Genomic DNA, 24226 nt, shown 5'->3' on the forward strand with positions numbered 1-24226 from the left:
AATAATTTTAATATATTTTTTCACAACTCATGCTTACCAGAAGTCACTGGAGGAAGAAAAGAAAGAACATGTTGAAAAAGCCAAAGAGCTACAGAAATGGGTGTCAAATATTAGCAAGACATTGAAAGAAGGAGAGAAGGCTGGCAAATCATCCTTCTCAAAGCAGCAGGTACTCACTCATGGTGTCTGTCTTGGGTTATACCTGCTTCCTAGATATTATACTAATTACTTTATTTCCTTCCCAAAATAAAAACGAATGGAGTTATTAAGATGATTTTTACCATATTTGGGATATGAATTATTGTTCTTAGAAAGTTCTAAACATCAAAAGATTAAAAAAAATAAAAGCAAAAGTAAGGAACAATTCTAAATATACATTATGTATCAAACACTGTGCTATGCAGTAGAAATACAAAAGAAAGCAAAAAAAGGTCACTGTCCTGAAGGAGCTTACATTCTAATTGGGGAGACAATATGTAAATAAACAGTTGCATGAACAGTACATATAGAGTAAAAGGTTTTAGATGCCTTGGGGAATGAGGACATCCTGAAGGGGATGATACTTTATTATAAGTCTTGAAGGAAGCCAAATTTTCCATGAGGCATATATAAAGAATCAAAGGATACTAGAGATGCAAAGTCAGTTATAAAGACCCAGATGAGAGAGAAGTATTGTGCAAATTAGCACAGCAAATATAAAGTAATTTTGAACATGGACATCAGTTGATGCACTTTTCATGAGCATCTTAATTACAGGGAGAATATAGAGGTCAGATTAGTGGCTAGAAAGTTCATGTTTTAACTCCCTAAATGCTAGATTTCCTACTGTCCTGTAAGACACAACATAGAGTTAGAAAAACACTGAATTAAGAAGTAGGACTGTTGAGTTCAAATTCTGCCTCTGATATTCTGACTGAGTAATAGGATCATATACTTAGAGCTGGGAAGGTCCTTAGAAGGCATGTACTGTCTTATTTTATAGATTAGGAGACTGATACCAAAGTCATATAAGGAGTAACCTTCAGAGATACAATTTGAACTCTACATCTATTGCTCTTTCCAGTGAATTTTTAGGACTTTCAGGTTCCCATCTATTGAAATGGAGATAATAACCACAGGGATATATATTTTGAAGGATTATTGTGAAGATCCAATGAGACAATAACTAGAAAGCACTTTGAAAACCTTTAAGCATAATATAAATAGCTATTACTGCCCAAATAATCACTTCTTATAAATTCTTATCCTTTAATCTTTTAAAGTAAACTCTTAACAAAAGAGTTGTTTATTCTAGTCCCACTTGGGATTATCATATTTATGAGGTCTTTGTCCTCCATTGGTACCTATTGTAATTTGCTACTTATATCCGAGTGTAGCTATGGTGCTATCTTTTCTTCCTACTGTTCATCTCTCATAAGTCTGTGGGCATCATACTGCAATTTTTTTCCCTTGCTGAGTAAGTAGCATTTTTCTGGCACTGTCACTTAATAACTACTGACACAAGGACTTCAAGTCTTGGAGCTTTAGTGAGAGTAATCTTCATTGCAGAATTAGTCTTCCAAAGTTATTTTTCTGAGGATTGTTTGCTTAGCAATCATTTAATCAGTAAAGCTGTCCTCAAGGATTTATTAATCTAATATGCTAAGTACTAGGAATGGAAAGAAAATGAATAAAAATAACAAGCCTTGCTCTCAAAGAGCTTACAAATTAATGGGTGATACCACATGTAAACAAAAAGATACATATGATATATGGTAGAAAAGGGATACTTAACCTGAAGTCCACAGATACTTTGGAGCTTCTTTTTCTTTAATATATATTTTATTTTCCCCCCACTTAACATGTCAAAACAATTTTAACCTTTTTTTTGAGTTCTGAGTTCCAAATTTTATCCCTTTCCTCCCTTCCCTTCTCCCTGAGATGGTAAGCAATCACATATAGGTTATACATGTGTGATCATGTAAAACATTTCTGTATTAGTTATACCTTGGACATCTTTAGGGAAGCCCTGAACTTGGATGGAAAAAAGTTACATTTTTATTTTCACTAATTTCTAACTGAAATTATATTTCCTTCAATTATTTATTAAAAAATATTTTGAGAAAGGGTTTGTGAGTTTTACCAGACTGCCAAAAGAGTCCATGACACAAAAATGGCTAATAACTCCTGGAAGAGAAGAAAGATAGAGAGACAGATTAGAGACAGACACTGAGAGTCAGTGACTGGGAGAGCAGAAGGTGGCTTTTGAACTGAATCTTAAAAGGAGCTGGGGATATTAGGAGATAGATGGGAGGAGGGTTAAGATTTCAGACATGAGAGATAGCTAGTATAAAAGTATAGAAAGTAGAGATGGAAGAACAACATAGTTCACATTCATATGGTTCTTTATAGTTTACAGAAGCACTACAGATGTACCTAAGTTAATGCATAGACAATTTACAAATAAAGAAAATTGCTTTGTAAATTTCAAAGTGCCTCTTTCCCCATTAGAGAACTTCTGTCAGTGAAGCAATTGTGGGGGTCCAACTCCTGTACAAATCTTCCTCCCAGCTTGGCAGTACTAAACACATACCATCAAATGATATCTTTAAGTTTTCTTCCACATTGTCTAAATATGGTAGCAAAACTTTATGATATTATAGAAGAAAGGGACTTCAGAGCCTATCTAGTCCAAATCCCCTATTTGACAGATAGGATGCTGAAGCTTAGGGAAGTTAAATGTTTTGCCCAAAATTACATAGACAGAAAGAATCAGAGGGAGGATTTGAACCCAGATTTATAATGTAAAACACTCCTCATTTCACTGTACCATACTTCCCAGAACAGAAATAAACAATTCTTTTGTGATTCATAATTTTAGGGAGCTATCTGAGAGCACTAAGAGATGGCCTTGATAACACAGTTGTTATTTTAGAGATAGGACTTGAACCCAGATCTTTATTCCAAAGTGATTCTCTATCTATCATGTTGTTTCTTATAGTATAGTAATAATTAACCCATGAGGTTTTCAAAGCATGCTACATATATTATCTCACTTGAACTTAGAGTCATTGCTAAGGAATTATTATATCCACTTCACAGATAAGGAGACAAATTTAGAGAAATGGTATGACTTGCAGTAAATTATTTCAATATGTAGAATTTTCCTAAAACCAAGACTAGTCTGCTGTTATCTATATTACACTTTTGCAATTCTTTATATTATTATTTTAGTTAAATTAAAAGTATACAATAGTATAGGCTCTTTTACCTAGATCATCTTTGTTATAAAATCCCAAGTTTTTCTTTCCTCTCACTTTATAAAGAATTCTTTAAAATTAAAGTTATGAGCATACTTTCTCCTTCCTGTTGCCTTTTAGAATAGTTTACTTAATACTCTTCAGAAAAGCACGACTTTTGTATGTAGGGTGTAAACCTTTTCCTATTTTATAATGATCTGGGAGGCTATTTCACTAAAAAGTGAGCCACAAAATAGTGGTACACTAGTTGTGATCATTATGGTTAATAATAACAACAATGACTGGCATTTATGTAATACTCTAAGGTTTACAAAACACACCACAAGTATTTTCACATTTTATCCTCTCAACATTCCTGGTAGTAGTGCTATTAATAGAGGGAGGTTCTATTGTTTCCCCCATTTTACAGGTGAGAAAACTGTGATAGGCAGAGGCTGAATGGCTTGCCCAGGGTCATACATTAATATATCTAAGTGTTTGAGGTTGGATTTGTACTCAGGTTTTCTTGATTCCAGCTCCAGTGCTTTGATTTATTATATTACTTAGTGCTTGTAAAAGTAGGATAGCTGGGGTTTGGTGAGTTTCTGATTGAAATATTAAGGAATCACATCTGAAATTAAGCAGAGACTAGGTTAAATTCTGAGAAAATATTATGGAATGAGGGAAATAAAGTTGGTCTTGGAGTCAAAAGCTTAGGAAGTGAATGCTGGCTTTGCTGCTCATTAGCTGTGTGACTTTGGGCTTATCCAGTCTGGAGTTCAGTTTCATCATCTGTAAAATTAGGGGATAAGATTGTGATCTCTAAGATCCTATCAACTTTGCATCTTGTGAGACATGAGAATTTATACCTGTGAGTAAGTTGATCTATCCTTAGTTACTTAAGAGTTGAAATTGGACAAAGAGTAAATAGGTGAAAACTGAACAAAACTTTGAATTACATTTTGATTAATACTGTGCAGAATTGACTTGAGTCATACACATGTAAGAATGCCCAATATCTTTGGCTTAAAGCAAATTTAAAGCTGGTTAGAAGACTTTTGTGTACTTCTAAAATTGCTATGACATCATGTTTGAGTCTGTTTTTTCCCCTTAAGTGAAAGATTTCATGATCTCACAATATTGAAACATTTTATTTAATTGGTTCAACATCATGACATTCCCACTGTATTTTTGTTGATGAAAGGTTACATCTGCGAATAGTAAACACGTAATAGTACTTGATGATAGATTGATTTGGCTCAGTGAAAAGTTCATTAAGAAGTAATTTGGTGAGAAAGTATGAAAGTATATGGCAAAATCTTGGTCTTTTAATAATAGATTAATTTTATTATTTATTATTGGCTAGCTGATTGGGGGGCAGGGATGGAGAAGGGAGGAGGATCTAATTCTATGCTTTCATCAGTATAGGGAGCTCTTGGAGAAAATTCTTTGTAGGGAAATATTTTTACTCTGGTTTCAGAGGGCTTTGGGTTCAAATTCCACCTCTAACACTTAAGGCATTAAGGTTAAAAGATCTATCAGTGTGACCTTATGTAAATATTTAGCCTCCTTTGATCTCATTTCCATCTGCAAAATGAAAGAGTTGGACTAGTAGATAGCCTCTGAGATTCTGTTCAATGCAGCAGATTTTGGTAGGTAAGGACTGCTCCTGAAAAATTAAATTTAGAAAAAAGTTGCCTCCTCACTGACTGCTAAAGTAAATATCTTGGATCTAATTAAAAGTGAGCCTCTTTCTACTTGTAAGGCAATAAAGAAATGTAATATTGGTTGTTACTGACTGGAAGATTTAACTGTATTTTCTTCTTTCAGATTTCCAGTGAAGAAATTGCCACGAGGAAAGAACAGTTATCTGAAACCCTTCAAACCATACAGTTGTTTCTTGCTAAACATGGTGATAAGTATGTTGGGTTTTATTAGTTGCTTTATAATTATTTAAGATAAAGAAAAATAGGGTTAGCAAAACAAGAGGAAAGGGCAACTAAAAGTCAGAAGATATATGGCTGCTGCTGTGATAAGGATGCCAGCTTTACTTCTGTGCTGAAGCTTTTTGTAGCAAGGTGATACAACAGTTTCTGCTCCTACTGACTGAGAACTAACCCTTATAAAACTATAATGATATAAAGGGAAGGAAGATAGGTGGGAATTTTGAGTGATACAGAACAGTTACAGGTGATCAAGTATTTCTGGGTAACATTCTTTCTCCTTGTGCCTTTTTTATCTTATGGTTAATCATATATTCTAAGAAATGAAAAGGTAAAAAAAGAAAAGTTCTTGATGGTTTACTTTGTATTATCTTTTTCAAAGTCTTCAATTTTATTGCATGGTTGAGAAAAAAACCTATTGCTGTTTGTCCTTCATTCTTGAAAAGTACATAACATGCCATGACATGCAAGTGAATTAGTTTTCAGTGAGGGAGGGCTATGCAAGGGCACCTACCTCATTTTCCCCTCCACAGTCATCTGGGTCCAATGGCAAGATATAGATAAAGATGACTGGAGATGGTCCTGGATGCAATGGGAGACTTTGGCCTTTTTAAACTAAATTTTTTTAAATAGGTCTCCCATTTTGAATGAGGCAAGGCCCAATCAGGGATAAGATTAGGTAAGAAATGAGGTAGGAAAAAATCTTTTTCATTTTGTCAAATATATATACATACATATACATCAATCTGGGGAAGACCCCAAGGATTCCTGACCAAAAAAGAAACAGTTGCTAAAAAGTAGTTGACAACTTATAGATATGTTGTAGGGAACATTCATTATTTAAAGAAAGTTTTAACTTCTCAGTTCTGTTTCAACTCTAGGATTACAGGATCCTGTCAAGAAAAAAATTGTATAATTCTTCAACCTTATTAATAAGACTTAATTGTGTACCTATAGTTATATTCCAAATAATTCTGGCTCTCATTGATTGTCCAATAATAGGTCCCAGGTCAAGCTCCACTTGGTCATAGCTTGCCTATGTATGGCCTAGAAAATAAAGATTTCAGGGGGATGTGATATAATGAATGTCTTCATATTTTGAACTCAGGCTATACCCATTTAATAATTAAGGCTAGGTAGCAATTGAGATAAAGAATATCCTTTTTCTTCTAGTCCAAAAAAATCCACTTAATTCATCAATCAATTAATTGATCTGGGAGGGAAAGAACCTCAGGGTTTCTGATTAAAGCAAAAAGAATTGCTATTGACATTCACTCTGTGTCAATCAGGACCCAAACAATTATCAAATTGGGCTTGGTCTAGTACCATTTGGTGGCCAATGAGAATCAGATTGATTCTTAAGGATTGTATGGAGAACTATCTTAATATTAATATTGAACAGAGACACAAAGAAGTCATGTGACTTGCGTAGGGTGATTTAGCCAGTAAATATCCTAAATTGACATTTACTATCCTCTTCTCTCATATTTTAGTTTTCATGTTCTCTCTGGTTCTATATTTTGAGGATGAGATTAACAAATGATATTTCTCCATCCCTTTAACAGGTCAGAGTACATTTAAAAACATTGTATGCATGCTGATGAAGTCCTAGTGTATGTAAGTTTATATTGTGACGCTAAACTGGGACTGATGTTTAAAATTTTTTTTATGTATTGTCTTTTACTTTTCCATATACTATATGTCTCCTTTCCTCCCATATCACTATAGGACTATGCAAAAATAATTTTATGAGATATAGTTCTCAGTGAGCAGGAGCAGAAACCTGTATTTCACCATGCTACAAATATCTCCACCACAGAAGTCAAGCTGGCGCTATGAAAACCTAGATTTTGGCTCATTAACTCATAGTGACTGCATAATCTTGGACAAGTTATTTAACCTTTTAGTACCTTAGACAACTGTCTATGAATATTAAATTTTAGAAATTCTAACTTTTATTTGTGGAGGTTGTTTACTCACCTGAGAATTACCTATAGCAGTGAAATCACAGATCCTTAAAATCTTCACAGAATCACCAAAATTTATCTCACTTTTTAAGTAATTAGCCTTTGTTTTAATTTTTTTAAAAAATCACTTATTTTTTAAAAAAATACTTAAATTATGAATAATTTTTAAAATTTCTTATTTATAAAACCCCCCACACTTTTATTTTAGGTTGACTGATGAAGAAAGAATTGAAATGGAAAAACAAGTGAAATCTCTTCAAGAAGGTTACAACTTATTCAGTGATTCTCTGAAGCAACTTCAGGAATCACACATTCTAAGAGATGAAAAGGTGGAAGAGAAGGTAATATTACAGGAAAATTATCATTAGTTTATTTTGTAATACCTTTTCAAATTCCTCATTTTTACTGCATGGTTGTGGAAAATGGTGTCAATTTGGTCAAATTCCATTGGATTTTATAATTATAAAAGTCTTGGATGAAGTACAGTTAAATGCTTGCAGGTTTCAAAAGTGGTATATATCAAATGCAACTTACCCATGCTGATCATCAACTTTTGTGAAGTCTTAATCTCTGTCTTGCATGATGAAAAATACAAGAAGCATTCATTTCCTAACTCTATGTCTTTAAAAGCTATTCTTTTTAATATGAAATAAGTCTCTGTATTATTTTTTTTCAATGATACTATGTAATGGTCCAGGATAGTATGTGATATATAATTCCCAAAGCAGAAGTATAATGACCATGGAGTCTGCAAACTTAAAAGATAAAATTTTAAAATAGCTATTTCAATATATTCAATATTTTTCTTTTGAAATCTTATGTATTTTACTTTAGTTAAGTATTTTCTGAGAGGAGTCCACAGTCTTTGCCGGAAAGCCAAAAGGAGTTACAACTCTTGCTTTTAAGGAATTCTCTAAGAATACTTATGTGTCTTTTAGGATTTGTTTTATTTCCAAAGTTTCCATGAAAATGTTACTTGAATATTTTTGGGCTGAAGGCTATAATGAGGATTAACTTTTCTTATATGGAAACTCAGGTTTAAATTTCACTTATTTAAATTTGAATCAGTTCTTAAATATTTGCATTTGGAATTCGTTGCTGTATATTGGCATTTCCAAACCAACTAAACATTACATTCACATTGAAAATTTTCAATCTTGTGGATGGTCTCCACAAAAATCAGTTGCAACTTGGGGGTCCCGTGCGACTATATACAAGTGTTGTATGCTGTAAACATGAATAGCATGGTATTCAGTCTCTTCTGTGTCCATATGATCTAACCTGACCAAGATGCAGAAAGCATGACTTGCCTTCTAAGTATAGGTTCTGTTTTCTCGCTGTCATCACCTACTCTACTGAATCTTCACTAACCCTGTTTATGTACACAGAGATAAGTTTTCAATTTGCAGATGCATGTTGATTTCAAAGCTTTTATCACATCCTGTGCTGTTGAATAGATCACTGACATAGATCACTTGTGCATTTGAGCTGCCTAACATTCACAACATTGCTACAGCCCTGGTAAGTAGAGGATTTTATGTTGAAATGTATTATTAAAAACACAACCAACTTTCATAAAAATGATTCCTTGTGAAATCAACTGAAACTAGATATTTTGTATTTCCCTTTTAGCTGGATAAAGTCATTGCAGGTACCATTGACCAAACAACTGGAGAAGTCTTTTCAGTCTTCCATTCAATTTTAAAAGGCCTTATTGATTATGAAACTGGAATCAGGTTGCTGGAGATGCAGCTAATTTTCTCTGGTCTAATTTCACCAGAGCTAAAAAAATGTTTTGATCTTCAGGAAGCTAAAAATCATGGCCTTATTGATGGACAAATTCTTTTTCAACTTGAGGAATTAGGTAGAGCTAAGGAAATTATTTCATCATCATCATCATCTACAACAATCCCTGTTCTAGATGCTTTTGATAAAGGTATGATTTCAGAATCTGTGGCCATCAGGATTCTTGAGATACAACTTTCCACAGGGTTTCTAATCATTCCATCCACAGGAGAGTACCTGACCTTACAGAAAGCTTTTCAAAGAAATTTGATTTCTTCAGCATTGTTTTCTAAACTTTTGGAAAATCAAAATCTGTGCAAAGACCTTATTGATCCAAATACTTCAGAGAAGATCTCCTTAGTAGATATGGTTCAAAGAAGTATCCTACATGAAAATACTGGAATGCGACTTCTGCCTATAAAACCACAAGAAGGAGGTAAAATAACACTAAAATGTGGAAGGAAGATCAGTATTTTAAGGGCAGCTCATGAAGGTCTCATAGATCGTGAAACCATGTTTAGACTGATAGGAGCACAGCTTCTTTCAGGGGGTCTGATTGATTCTGATTCTGGGCAAAGAATGACCATTGAAGAAGCTGTGCAGGAAGGGGCAATTGACTTGGGTACAGCTAACTGTATTCTCACTCATCAGGTACAAACAGGTGGGATCATAAGTTCAAATCCCCCCAAACGGTTAACAGTGGATGAAGCAGTCCAGTGCAATTTAATATCGTCTAGCAGTGCACTTTTGATACTAGAAGCACAAAGGGGGTTTGTTGGACTCATTTGGCCTCATTCTGGTGAAATATTTCCTGCATCTTCTTCATTACAGCAAGAATTGATTACAAATGAATTGGCATACAAAATACTCAATGGAAGGCAAAAAATAGCTGCTCTTTATATTCCTGAAACTTCCCAAGTCATTGGTTTGGATGATGCTGCACAGTTAGGTGTCATAGATCATAATACAGCATCTATTTTAAAAAATATCATACTGCCTGATAAAATGCCTGATGCAGGAGACTTGAACACTTCTACTAGACGATGGTTATCCTCTTGTGAGTTTCAACCATCGACTATATTTCATGAATATTCACAGCCAGAAGTTATTTCAGATGGAGGAGAGTATATGGAACCTCAGACCTTAGAACAATCACAGAATTTATTCTTATCTTATTTGATGATAAATAGCTATATGGATGCAAACACAGGGAAAAGACTTTTGCTGTATGATGGAGACTTGGATGAAGCTATCAGTACATTACTAGAAAATGATAATACAGCATTTGGTGCAATGTCATCAAAAAAAGAATTGATTGGCACAAATTTAAGAAAATTTGGAGATGTTTTATTTAATAAAAAGGATGAATGCTCATTAAGTAGTTTTGATGGGACTTGTTTCAAATATCCTGAAAATACAATAGATCTTCAGACTAAGGAAAGTGCAGTCAATGAAGAACATAATGAAAAGGAAGATCATTTTATCAATAATAAGTGTGATCAACTGGAATGCTTGCCTCAAATCATGTTGGCTAAGGACTTGGCTGATGTTCACATTGTAAATGATAGGGTAGATTTAATGCAACTTGGAAAGATGAATAATGGAACGCTTAGTGGTGACTATGAAAATGTATTTAAAACTTGCAAAGATGGAAATCAGGTAGTAACAAGTGCCAATGCAGATAAATGCACTTATTCTGAAAATATTCAAAATGATATCCCAAGTGATGCAAACAAAAATTTTATTGTAGTCTCCTCCAGAAAACTTTGTATTCAGAATGAAACAGAAAACCAAGATAACAGGATTGAGGACTTCAATATCTCTGAAAATTCAAGTGAAAATGACTTATTCCATTCAGATCGAATGGGAGTCCATCTGGGAAGTAGTAATGATGTGTTTACCCCAGATAGCTACTTCCAAAAATCTCTTATTTCTTTGCCATTCAATGATCAAGCTAAATTACTAGATCCAGAAATAGCAAAAAGATTTCAAGGTAGACTTCTGGACAGTAAAGATATTAGCATCAATTCACCAAGAAGATCATCTGAATCTAAGTCATTAAATGTTGATTTTAATGCTCCCCAACTGCAGTCTCATAGAGATAATTTTGACAGTTCAGATTATTCAGGGAATCAGACGGAAGTTGACAAAAGGCAAGTTGTTATTTCTCACCCAGAATCCAAAATCAATCAAGATGACTCCAAGCTTGAAGAATATTCAATTAACTTGGCTCTAAGCAATGATACTGAGAATGTTGATACATCTGATATTTGTGGATTCCAACAGCTTGAGGAAACTAATGGGGTTAAAGATTCTCAAGATTCTCAGTTAGAGGATAATGAAAGTGATACAGAGAGTGATGATGATTCTTATAGTACTCCACTCTTAGAAGATGATGACCATGACTCTCTACTTCTTGAAGATGATGATTATGATTGTTTGGAACCTGAGGACTTCAATATACTGCAACATGAAGCAGATGGCATCCTTCATCGTGGATGTGTTTGTGCAGACATTTCAGTGGGGAACATAAGCCACATTGTTACCCAAGAAGGAAGATCAGATCTGATAAATATGAAAAAGGAAGAACAGTCTTCTCAAGAATTTTTCAAGATCTCCATAGAGAATGAATTACATTCCCTTGAAAGATTAAACACAAATTCTGTTGACACAGAAGTGACAAATGACAGGTTACTGAACACTATATCAGAAGAGGAAAACACAAGTAATTTTGAAGATGATGTTCCTGGGATGGTAACTTCAAAAAATACGGAAAGAAAGGAGAACTTTCATGTTTCATTAGAAGCAGGTGAAACTGAATATTTGGTAAGAAGAGAACAAGAATTTGGGCAAGAAGTTAGATTTGATGTTGATCAAAATATTCAAAGCATGCAAAATGAGGACAGTTATAGAAATGGGAAATTCCATCTATCTGCTGTTAATAACCAAATTGAATGTGATAAGAAGAGCATACTTGATATGTCTACATTTCAGGATAAGGATGGAAACTTCAAGGATATACAAGTATCAAGTACTTCACATGAAAAGAAAGATAGTGATGAAATTGTTGGGATTAATATGACAAAGATAAAATCTACCAAAGAAACTCAAAATTTTCTTCATTTAGAAACTTTCCAAGATGGTAATGTTCTACATCCAGAATCAACTAGTGGAACTAATTTAGTTAATAAAGGAGTCATCCTTCCAGAATGTATATCTGAGATCAGAGAAAATCAACTTAATATTATTGAAAGGGATCCTGAGGAATTTGCAGAAGAAAAACTTACGCATATTCAAGAATCAGGAAAAAGGCTTGGCACTGATAGTGTTTTATGTAATAATGATATCAATCCTATTTCCCAAATAGATACTAGGGATTCAGGGAGCATAGAGATTAAGGTATCGCAACCAGGTTTGGATTCCCTTTTTGCAGGGAAAGATGGACATCATACTGAGAGTTTGATATGTACAATTGAAAATACAGGTTCTTATGGTGATGTAATAGAAAAATCTTCAAAAGTAAGCCATTCAAAGATGATGACAGACTCCATTGATCAAGATCATCAAAGAAAAGAAACAAATGGTCAAATTCAAGTGAAATATGATGAGGATAAAATACTTATAAAAGAAGATATATCAATTCCCCCTGAGATTAAACTGTGTGATAGAAGTGTAGGAGACTATGATAAAGATTTAAATCATTTTCCTAGAGAAAGTAATTGCCCATTTCCAAAACTCACAAGCAGTGAAGAATACAGTCAGATAGAGAAAGTGAAAGAAGCAAGTACAGATCTTGCAAATGAATCCAAGGATTTACAAGTCTTAACAGTTAAAAATCCTGTTCATTTGGAGAATCTTGAAGAAATATTTGACATATCTGCTTCTAAAATGGTCAGTGAAATTGATATCAAATCTGGAAGAAGTTCAAACAAAGAAATTGAAGGCCATTCTGATAAGTTTCTCAGTGAGTCTGAGGAAGAAGTGGATTTGTTCTCTTACTTGAAAAAATGTGCAAAACACATAACAGTAAGTGAGAACTTGAACCCAGACAAAAATGAATCTTGTACTACTGGAGAAAATAAAATGATAGAGAATGGTTTAAAGACAGAATCCTTTGCTAAATTAAAGTCAGATGGCCACATCCCTATTTTAACATCTGATCTTTTGACTGATAAACAGTTACAATCAGGAATTGATGGTACCAGAGAAAAGAAGGAAGATATATGTATAAATGAGATAGACTTAAGTCTTAATACTAAACAACCAGAATTAGGAAAAAAATCTGTGATTACTCAAACAACTTCAGAAGAAGAGACATTTACACTTTCAGATTTGCCTCTTAGAACCCTAGATTATGTAAATAAAAATGCTGATATGCAGACTGACCTCCAGATACCTCTGTGTAAAAAGGAAATAAGAAACAACAAAGCTATCGATATTTCTGGTATTGAAATCTCATCCTTGGAAGTGAATAATAAGAAAGAAACGACTGGACAACAGCCACTGAAAGAATGGACTTTGTCTTCAGAATCACATGCAACAGAAACCCAAATTCCTGAATTATCTTATTTGATAGTGGATAATTTGAAGGATATTTTAAAAAGCAGATTGAAAGAAGGCTGTATATTATTTGGAGAAGAAGGTGAATTTTCCTCCTTTTCAGAAAGGAAAGTTTTAATGCAGAACTTACTTAAAATGGTTGGCCTGACACATTTGGTAAAAAAATCATCCAGTAAGTTCAGTGACTCCAAAACAAGTGATTACAGTGCAGTTTCACAGATGACTGATCCTTTAGAAGTAAAACCAGAGATTCATGATAATCCATCTCCACTTTGGCCTACAAATCTAGGTCCTGAGCTGCTTCTTGACATTTTGAAACAGAGCCAGGGTGGCCAAAAGATTTCAGGGGCATTTGAAATGAAGGCAATATCCCTGAAAGAGAATGATTCAGAGAGAAATGATACTACATCAAAAGTTCTCCCGTTACAGCTTGAAAATATTTTCCACATCCTCCTTGCTGATGAACATTCCCCCAAATTAGAACTTGTTGCAGATTTGAACAGAAATCTGCCTACTAGTTGTCAGACTGAAGGTGAACAGATAAATGGTCCTGATGAAAGTCCTAAAATCAAAAAAAGCAAGTGCTCTTTTAACTCAGAAAACACACAAGAAACTGACAGAATAGCTTCAACACCAGTTGAATCAATGGGCCACAGTATAAGTTTCCAAAGTGAGCAGTCGCTTGGGACATTACACAACATTTCCCCAAATCATTTGGAACATACATTGGATTCAAAAGAGGAGGCTTCTGGAAACAGTCTCTTTGCAAAAGTAAGTAATATTTCATTGCTAATATTTTATTTTGAAGCCATATTGTACCTTGGTATGGTTGAAGTACTGTTATAGTGAAAAATAGATTGAACTTGGGGTTAACAAACTTGGGTTTGAATCTTACTCTTCTATATAACATCTATGTAGTATTAGGTATGTCACAGCATTTTTCCAGGCCACAACTTACAAATTAATAAAATGGAGATGGTTGGTGGAGATGGGGTGAAGAGTAGAAAATCTGATCTTTAAGGATTGCTTGCTTGAATCCTTTGTGTGATGATGTGGAAGATTTTATACATATATATATATATATATACATATATATACATGTATGTATATATATACATGTATGTATATATACACACACAGACACATACATACATACACTATCACATTTTTGTGATTATATTATAAAAATAAAAGATTTCCACTTATAGTATAAATAAATTACTATTATTTTTTCATTTGTGGAAATAGTTATTGATTTACAAATGTTTCCCAGTTTCCTAGTGTGTTACAGTTGTGTTTGCAGCACACTGAAAAGATGCATGGATATTTGACTATGCTTCAAGACATGAAACTTCCTTTGGACAACCAGAAGTCCCTTGATAACAATCTAGAAACTTTGAAAAATCAACTTCAGCAATTAGAGGTAAGAATTGTGTGTTGACTATTCATGAAGGATAATAAATGAAAGGTAGCTTTTGAGAATTAGCATCCTGTGTGGTTATTTTTTATTTCATACTAATAAATTCCCTGCATATGTATGTCATTATAAAATGTTAATGTGCTCTTTTCTATGTTTTCTTTATAGTCATTTGAATTGGGATTGGCTCCATTTTCTGTCCTTGTCAAAAAGGACATGAAGTTGGCTGAAGAATTCCTAGATTCTCATACCAGCAATATTCACAAAGAACAACTTGAGGACTTAATTATAAGCCATAAGAAATTGCAAAAAGAATTGTTGTCCCTGTATGATGTATCTTCCAAAAGAACTAAACAAATTATGTTAGCTATAGATTCTGAAATGGTAGGCATACACATTTTATATTATCAGTTGAATTCTCATATCTTTGAATTATACCTTATACCTAAATATACTGAATTTTTATACCTTTAAAAAGTTTTTTGTTAAAATATTTGAAATTTTTGGTAATGAATAAAAAAATATTTTCTAGTCCAAGCTAACAGCTTCCCATGAAGAATTTCTGCATAAACTTCAGAAGTTTTCAGATTGGATTGCAGAGAGAAGGAAGACTGTGAATGATCTTGTGGCAGACACTGGTGATAGGAAAAATGTAAAGGAAACCTTGGAATTGCTTAAGGCAAGTGTCATTACATAAGTAAGATGAGATATAATTAAAAGTGACAAAATTTAACAGGATAATTAGGGGATTGATAATGGGCCAGTGATTTCCTTGTTATAGGGAATGTCTGTACATAGATAAGCCATCTACTAATGCAGTTCAATCCTTTGGGAATTTACTATTACCCTGGGAAGTTAAATAATTCACTGAGGTAAGACTTGTCTTCCTGGATCTAGGTCCAAAGAGTCAGCAGTAGAGCCTGGAGAGTTATGAACATAAGGCTGGTCTGGACATTTCCCTTAAAATAGAAGTGGTAGAATTTTAATTATAGAAAGAGGCCAGGGACTTCTGGCCAAGATGGTGGAGAGGAGGCACACATGTGCTTAAGCTCTGCGTTTTCTCTCAGAATTTATTTCATGACAAGTCTTGGAATTAATGCTTGGCCAGAAAAAATCCCACAAATAATTACCAACAGATGACATCCTTGAAATTCATCAGAAAAAGTCTGTTTTTGCTTGGGGGCAGGGACGAACAGACTGGGCACAGGCTGAGGACAAGCAGTGAGAACAAGGTAGGCAGCTCACACTGCTCAGACCGGAGGGGGGAGGGGTACGATCTCTGACGTTTCTGCAGAAAGACCTTTACCCCAGTGTGGATGTTCCATCTTGGCAGCAAGCCAAGAGCAGCAGAGAAGGTGTAAACACTGGAGGTAAAGAATAAAACCCCAGAAAGCTAGTGTCTCCTTGGACCCTGCCACTCCCATCCCCACCCGGAGTGACTCAGTGCATTCTTAGAGCCTTAGAGCCTCAGGGTCTCAGACTACAGACACAGTGCAGCCATTGCTGTCCTGCTAGTGCCTAACTGCTGTCCCCCACAGTCTGTAGAGGAAGCCCAGTAACACCATCCAGCCCCATCCCCTCCCCAGAAACAGACCAATTGTTTCTCTTGTTACTTTGTTTTCTTTGATTCTGCTCTGACAAAATGAGTAAAACATTAAAAAGGCTCTAACCATTGACAGCTTCTGTATGGATAGAGAGCAGACTTCAAACCCTGAGGAGACGAAAAGCAGACTGTCTCCAGAGGAATCCCCTAAGGGGGATATGATCTGCTCCTCAATACACAAGACTCTCATAGAGGAAATCAAAAAAGCTCTTATGAGAGATCTGGAAGAGAAATGGGAGAAGGAAAGAGAAGCTTGGCAAGAGAGTCTGGAGAAGTCATCCCACTCATTTAAAGATAGAGTGGATAAAGAAATCAAATACTTGAAAAACAGAATTAGTGAATTAGAAAAAGAAAATAGCTCTCTAAAAAATAAAATTGGCGGAATGGAAAAACATTCCATAGAACAAAACAACTCATTTAAAAACTCATTTGGACAATTAGAAAAAGATATAAAAAAAGTGAGTGAAGAAAATACATCATTGAAAATCAGAATCGAACAAATAGAATTGAATGACTCAAGGAGAAACCAAAAATCAGTCAAGCAAAACAAAACAAAACAAAACAAAAAAAACAAATGAAACAATGGAAAAAATGTCAAATACCTTCTAGGGAAAACAACAGACATGGAAAACAGATCCAGAAGAGACAATATGAGAAAAATATGATGAAAAAAAGAGCCTCGACACTATTTTCCAGGAAATTATCAAAAAGAACTACCCAGATGTTTTAGAAACAGAGGGTAAAATAGACATTGAAACAATTCATCGATCACCTACTGAAAGGGACCTAAAACCAAAACACCAAAAAATATAGTGCCCAAATTCCAGAACCATCAGATGAAGGAAAAAATACTGCAGGATGCTAGAAAAAATCAATTCAATTATGGAGGAGCCATAATAAGGATTACCCAGGATCTAGCAGCATCCACATTGAAGGAGTGAAGGGCCTGGAATTTGATATTCTGAAAGGCTAAGGAATTTGGTAAGAACAACTTACCCAGCAAAAATGAGCATCATTTTCTAGGAAAGAAGATGTACATTCAATTAAATAAATGAATTCCATCTATTCTTAATGAAAAAACCAGATCTAAATAAAAAGTTTGATCTCCAAATATAGAACTCAAGAATTCCCAAAAAGGTAAAAAGAAATCTTGAGAACTATATTTCTGCCATAAAGATATATAAAGAACACATGTATAATTTGTTCTAGAAACCTAGAGGTGGAAAGGAAATTATACCAGAAAAAAGGGTAAAGTGGTGGTATTACATCTCATGAAGAGGCAAAGATAACCTATTATATCTGAGAGAAAAAATGGAGGGGGATGAACATAGTGTGTATCATATGCTCATTAGAATTGGCTTTAAGAGAAAAATATAGACATATTTGATTTATGGTGAAACTCCTTCCACTTGAAAAGTGGGAGGGGAAAAGTAAAAAGGGAAAGAGACATCATACCAAAATGTATGGGATGCAGCCAAAGCAGTAATAAGGGGAAATTTTATATCTCTAGAGGCCTACTTGCATAAAATAGAGAAGGAGGTCAATAAATTGGGCTTGCAACTAAAAATGCTAGAAAAGGAACAAATTAAAAACCCCCAGACAAACACTAAACTTGAAATTCTAAAAATAAAAGGAGAGATTAATAAAATTGAAAGTAAAAAAACTATTGAATTAATTAATAAATCTAAGAGTTGCTTCTATGAAAAAACCAATAAAATAGATAAACCCTTAGTAAATCTGATTAAAAAATGGAAAGAGGAAAATCAAATTGTTAGTCTTAAAAATGAAAAGGGAGAACTCGCCACTAATTAAGAGGCAATTAGAGCAATAATTAGAAGTTGTTTTGCCTAACTTTATGCCAATAAATTCGATAACTTAAATGAAATGGAAGAATACCTTCAAAAATATAGCTTGCTTATATTAACAGAGGAAGAAGTAAATTGGCTAAACAGTCGCATCTTAGAAAAAGAAATAGAACAAGCTATTAATCAAAATCATCAGTAAGCATCATATGTAATGGGGATAAACTGGAACCTTTCCCAGTAAGATCAGGAGTGAAACAAGGTTGCCCACTATCACCATTACTATTCAATTGTATTAGAAGCGCTAGCCTCGGCAATGAGTCACAAAAGAGATTAAAGGAATTAGAGTAGGTAAGGAGGAAACCAAATTATCACTCTTTGCAGATGATATGATAGTATAGTTAGAGAACCCCAGAGATTCTACTAAAAAGCTATTAGAAATAATTCACAACTTTAGCAAAGTTGCAGGATACAAAATAAATCCACATAAATTCTCAGCATTTTTATAAATCACCAACAAAAAACAACAGCAAGAGATACAAAGAGAAATTCCATTCCAAATAACTTTCGATTCCATTCCAAATAACTGTTGATAGTATAAAATATTTGGGAATCTACCTATCAAAGGAAAGTCAGGAATTATATGAGCAGAATTACAAAACACTTGCCACAAAAATATAGTCAGATTTAAATAATTGGAAAGATATTAAATGCTCTTGGCTAGGCCAAGCGAATATAATAAAGATGACAATACTCCCTAAACTAATCTATTTATTTAGTGCTATACCAATCAGAGTCCCAATAAACTATTTTAATGACCTAGAAAAAATAACAACACAATTCATATAGAAGAACAAAAGATCGAGAATTTCAAGGGAAGTAATGAAAAACAAAATCAAATGAAGGTGGCCTAGTTGTACCTGATCTAAAACTATATTATGAAGCTGCAGTCACCAGAACCATTTGGTATTGGCTAAGAAATAGACTAGTTGATCAGTGGAATAGGTTAGGTTCACAGGACAAAATATGGAATAACTATAGCAATCTCGTGTTTGATAGACCTAAAGATCCCAATTTTGGGGATAAGAATTCATTATTTGACAAAAACTGCTGGGAAAATTGGAAATTATTATGACAGAAATTAGGCATGGACCCACACTTAACTCCACATACCAAGATCAGATCAAAATGGATCCATGACTTAGGCATAAAGAATGAGATCATAAATAAATTAGAGGAACATAGCATAGTTTACCTCACAGACTTGTGGAGGAGGAAGGAATTTGTGACCAAAGAAGAACTAGAGATCATTATTTATCACAAAATAGAAAATTTTGATTACATCAAATTAAAAAGCTTTTTTACAAACAAAACTAATGCAAACAAGATTAGAAGGGAAGTAACAAACTGGGAAAACATTTTTACAGTTAAAGGTTTTGATAAAGGCCTCATTTCCAAAATATATAGAGAACTGACTCTAATTTATAAGAAATCAAGCCATTCTCCAATTGATAAATGGTCAAAGGATATGAACAGACAATTTTCAGATGACGAAATTGAAACTACTTTTACTCATATGAAAGAGTGTTCCAAATCACTATTAATCAAAGAAATGCAAAGTAAGACAACTCTGAGATACCACTACACACCTGTCAGATTGGCTAAGATGACAGGAAAAAATAATAATGAATGTTGGAGGGGATGTTGGAAAACTGGGACATTGACACATTCCTGGTGGAGTTGTGAAAGAATCCAACCATTCTGAAGAGCAATCTGGAATCATGGGCAAAAAGTCATCAAACTGTGCATAACCCTTTGATCCAGAAGTGCTACTACTGGGCTTATATCTCAAAGAAATACTAAAGAAGGGAAAGGGACCTGTATGTGCCAAAATGTTTGTGGCAGCCCTTTTTGTAGTGACTAGAAACTAGAAAATGAATGGATACCCATCAATTGGAGAATGGTTGGGCGAATTGTGGTATATGAATGTTATGGAATATTATTGTTCTGTAAGAAATAACCAGCAGGATGAATACAGAGAAGCTTGGAGAGACTTACATGAACTGATGCTGAGTGAAATGAGCAGAACCAGGTGATCATTATACACTTCAACAACAATACTGTATGAGGATGTATTCTGATGGAAGTGGATATCTTCAACAAAGAGAAGATGTAATTCAGTTCCAATTGATCAATGATGTACAGAATCAGCTACACCTAGAGAAGGAACACTGGGAAATGAGTGTAAACCATTTGCATTTTTGTTTTTCTTCCCAAGTTATTTTTACCTTCTGAATCCAATTCTTCATGTGTAACAAGAAATTTGGTTTTGCACACATATATTGCATCTAGGATTTATTATAACATGTATGGGACTGGCTGCCATCTAGGGGATGGGGTGGAGGGAAGGAGGGGAAAATTCAGGACAGAAGTGAGTGCAAGGGATAATGTTGTAAAACATTACCCATGTATATGTACTGTCAAAAAAAGTTATAATTATAAAATTAATAAAGAAAAAAAGAAAGAGGCCATAGATAATGAACTTGCAGGTGAGACGGATATTCATTTTTTTTATATATATGAGTTTCTGACCTCAAGATCAGAACAACTTCATTTTTGCTGTCACATTCCTAGTGCAGACAAATAATTCTTGAAAGAGTGAGACAAGCTAAAAAACTGACTGGTACTACAAAGGAAAATCAGTGTCACTTTATAGCCAGCAGATCCTCTGATGCCCTTAACAAGTTCTATTATATTTTCTCTCATATATTCTCTTACCAATTTTTTTTAATTTATTGTTCAGTAAACTAACGCTTCATTACCTCTATCTTTTGGCATATGATCTTTTGAACCAATAATGATCCATGGACAAACACTTTATTTCATACTTTCAGAGGACATACATTTCAGGGATTTTGTACCATGTAGTTTGTTGAAAGGAAATACTGGGTCTTGGGATAAAGCTTTTGTTTGACTAACTTACTTTGAATAGGCTATTTAACTTCTCCATAATTGTTTCCTAAGAAAACTATTGTTGCTGAATCATTTCCATTGTGTCCAACTCTTTATGACCTTTTAAGGAGTTTTCTTAGTGGTTTACCATTTCCTTCTCCAACTCATTTTATAGATGGGGAATCAGAGGCAAATGATAAGCATACGAGGACAGGACCAGTGCTGGTCTTATCATTCTATCCACTGCTTCAACTAGCTGCTTTCCTAAGCATTTAGCTCAGCTAATTACCTAAATGGCTGATGTGGTACCAGACATGGTTTAGAAGACTTGAAGGCTAGAAGGACTTAGTTCAAAGTCTATGTGAAAGATTTCAGATGTGAACAAGTCATTTAAACTCTCTATGTCTTCATTGTCTCATCTCTGAGAAATGGACAGTAACACTTTTATAACCCTACCCTGTGTTGCTATTATATTACACAAATCATAATGTCTGCAAAATACTTTCAAATCTGAAAACACTATGTAAATGTTATTGTTAACGAAAAGAATAGTTGCTTAACATGTGTAGGCCCTTTATATATTTTAAATGTAGAGAAATAAGGCCTTTTTCTTTTGTATTTATATCTAAAATTTAATAAATAGATAAAGAACAAGCAAGTTTCTAGGAAGGGAAACATTTTCTTAAGTCTCTATTTTCTTCATGTATATCATTGCAGAGCTTAGGTGAAATAATCCATTTAGTGAAAGGATAGGCAGTAAACATTCTTAACTACTCTGGAACTAATATCATAAGGAAGGGAATATTTAATAAAGCATAAAAATTATTAAAATGTACTTTATCCACACATACATTCTTGATGATAATTTTTCTTAATTTCTTCACAGACTATATTAAAAGAACTTGGTCATAGCAAAATTCAGCTGGAGACTACAGCCTTTGATATCCAGTTCTTCATTTCTGAATATGCCCAAGATCTCTCTCCTAACCAAAGCAAGCAGCTGTTGAGGCTTTTAAATACAACTCAAAAGTGTTTTCATGATGTACAGGAATCAATAACTACCCAAATGGAAATTTTAGAGACTCATTTGCATATAGAACAAGATCGCAATGATCAGAAGGTTTGCTTTTCTATGTGGAGTTTGTCTTTTCTATTTCAAGATTCTAAGCATGACATTTTTAATGTGGATAACTGTGAATTATTTAATATTAGGGGGAAAAGTGCTATGAAGCTACTGATCCATTGTTTATAAATGAACGTTTATTGGAAATTGGAAATGTGATGCTTGCCATCGTGACAATATTAATACATTTGTGATTGATTTATATGCCAATAACTTTCCATGGTTCCCAGAAATTGCCTTCTCTAGTTGATGGTTCATTTTGGAAAAAGTGGCAATTATTTATGTATACTTATAGATATGAAGTATTATGTTTGCCATATCACTGGGCAACATTTCCTTAAAACTGGAGAATCCTTTTTCCTGGATTAAAAAAAATGAACACATTTGGTATATATAGTGGGAAAGGATTAGAACCTTATATATTTATCGATTAAATATGGTGCTACATAACATGGCCACCAATTTATACTAGAATACCACAATGAAGATTATGTTATAGAAAACCGGAACAAATAAAAACTTTAAACTAGGAAATTAGAAAGTGAGGGAGTAAAAATGTTGCATTTGGTGTCCCTTTCCTTCTTGCTTAAAACATACATTTTCTCTACCAAATATGCTAACAACCAAATCACAACTAACTTCTGTTTTGATGTCCTTTTGCAGAATTAATAGTGTGTATCGCAGGTTTCAAGAGCTTAAGAAAATTGGATGTTTTCCTCCTGTTGGTCAGAAGTTCCATCTCTCATACATATGCATGGCCAGTATTCTGTTGGGCAGTTCCATCCAAACATGATTCCTTTACTTACAGCATATGTGAGATGTATCCATAACTTCTATATTCATCTTGCTCCAACTGTATTCCACTGCTATCATGTTTACAGCATACTTTAAAAAGCTTCTCTGTAGGAACTTTATAAGACTGTGTTTTATGAAGGAGGTGTTTGTTTATATTTTTGTCACTATACATTTAACAAGTTTTGGTTCTGCTCTGCTGTAGATTGTAGCAGAACGGCAGCAGGAGTATAAGGAAAAGCTTCAGGGAATATGTGATCTCCTCACCCAGACAGAAAACCGGTTGATTGGTCACCAAGAAGCTATTGTGATTGGAGATAGCAAGGATGAATTAAAGCTCTACCAAACTAAACAAGAGGTAAAAATCTTGCTTTATTTTTTTAGCTGTAGGGCCCTCATTGACATGGTTGGTTTTGTCCCATTAATTGCAAAGCAGAAAGGTGGGACTCATGTATTTGTTAGTGCTGCTGAACAGCTGTTTTGGTTTTTAATGTGAGGGTGAAGGTAAAGGAAAATTGCATGAGTCATGGAACAGTCTGAGTGGTTAGAGTTGTTTTAAGGCATTGTTTTTCATCTTATATAGGATCTTTGAATATTCAGTTTGGGATTGGGTACAAGAAAGCAGGCATGATATAGAAAGTACCTATTCCATGAAATAAAATTTTAGTTCAGTTGGAATCCAAATTACTAACTGATAGTGGCTTGAGGATTTTTTTTGACACATATATTTCTTATCTTATCACCCCTTTTATTGCCCAATCACTTCTTCTATATATTTTATCTTAATTTCATTCTCTTTAATTTATATCAAGTTTAAATGGCCTTTGTGGGGGCAATGCAGGAAAAAAAAAGAATTCTAGTATAGATTAATATACTGACTTTTGGAAAGAACTATATACATACTTAATAACCTTAGATAAGAGCTTGAAAAATAATTCAATTGAGAACCAAATACTCAAGCCACAAACTATTATCCTTATTCTAATATGTATATATACATATATATATATATGTATATATATATATATATATGTATATATATATATATATATATATATATATAT

The 24226-nt window shown here is 33.9% G+C and overlaps 1 protein-coding gene across 1 annotated transcript in view; it reads left to right on the forward strand.

Annotated features, from left to right (window-relative positions):
* The window catches only part of DST (dystonin), a 570187-nt gene that overhangs the window by 395958 nt on the left and 150003 nt on the right, over positions 1–24226 (forward strand). Inside the window, 9 exon segments of the mRNA XM_074310618.1 lie at positions 41–169; positions 5049–5137; positions 7337–7469; positions 8761–14244; positions 14747–14896; positions 15059–15274; positions 15423–15569; positions 22134–22367; positions 23368–23520. Of these exon segments, the coding sequence (XP_074166719.1) occupies positions 41–169; positions 5049–5137; positions 7337–7469; positions 8761–14244; positions 14747–14896; positions 15059–15274; positions 15423–15569; positions 22134–22367; positions 23368–23520 (6735 nt within the window).

This window comes from Sminthopsis crassicaudata, chromosome 4 (genome assembly GCF_048593235.1).
Source record: "Sminthopsis crassicaudata isolate SCR6 chromosome 4, ASM4859323v1, whole genome shotgun sequence".
Classification (NCBI taxonomy): Eukaryota; Metazoa; Chordata; class Mammalia; order Dasyuromorphia; family Dasyuridae; genus Sminthopsis; species Sminthopsis crassicaudata.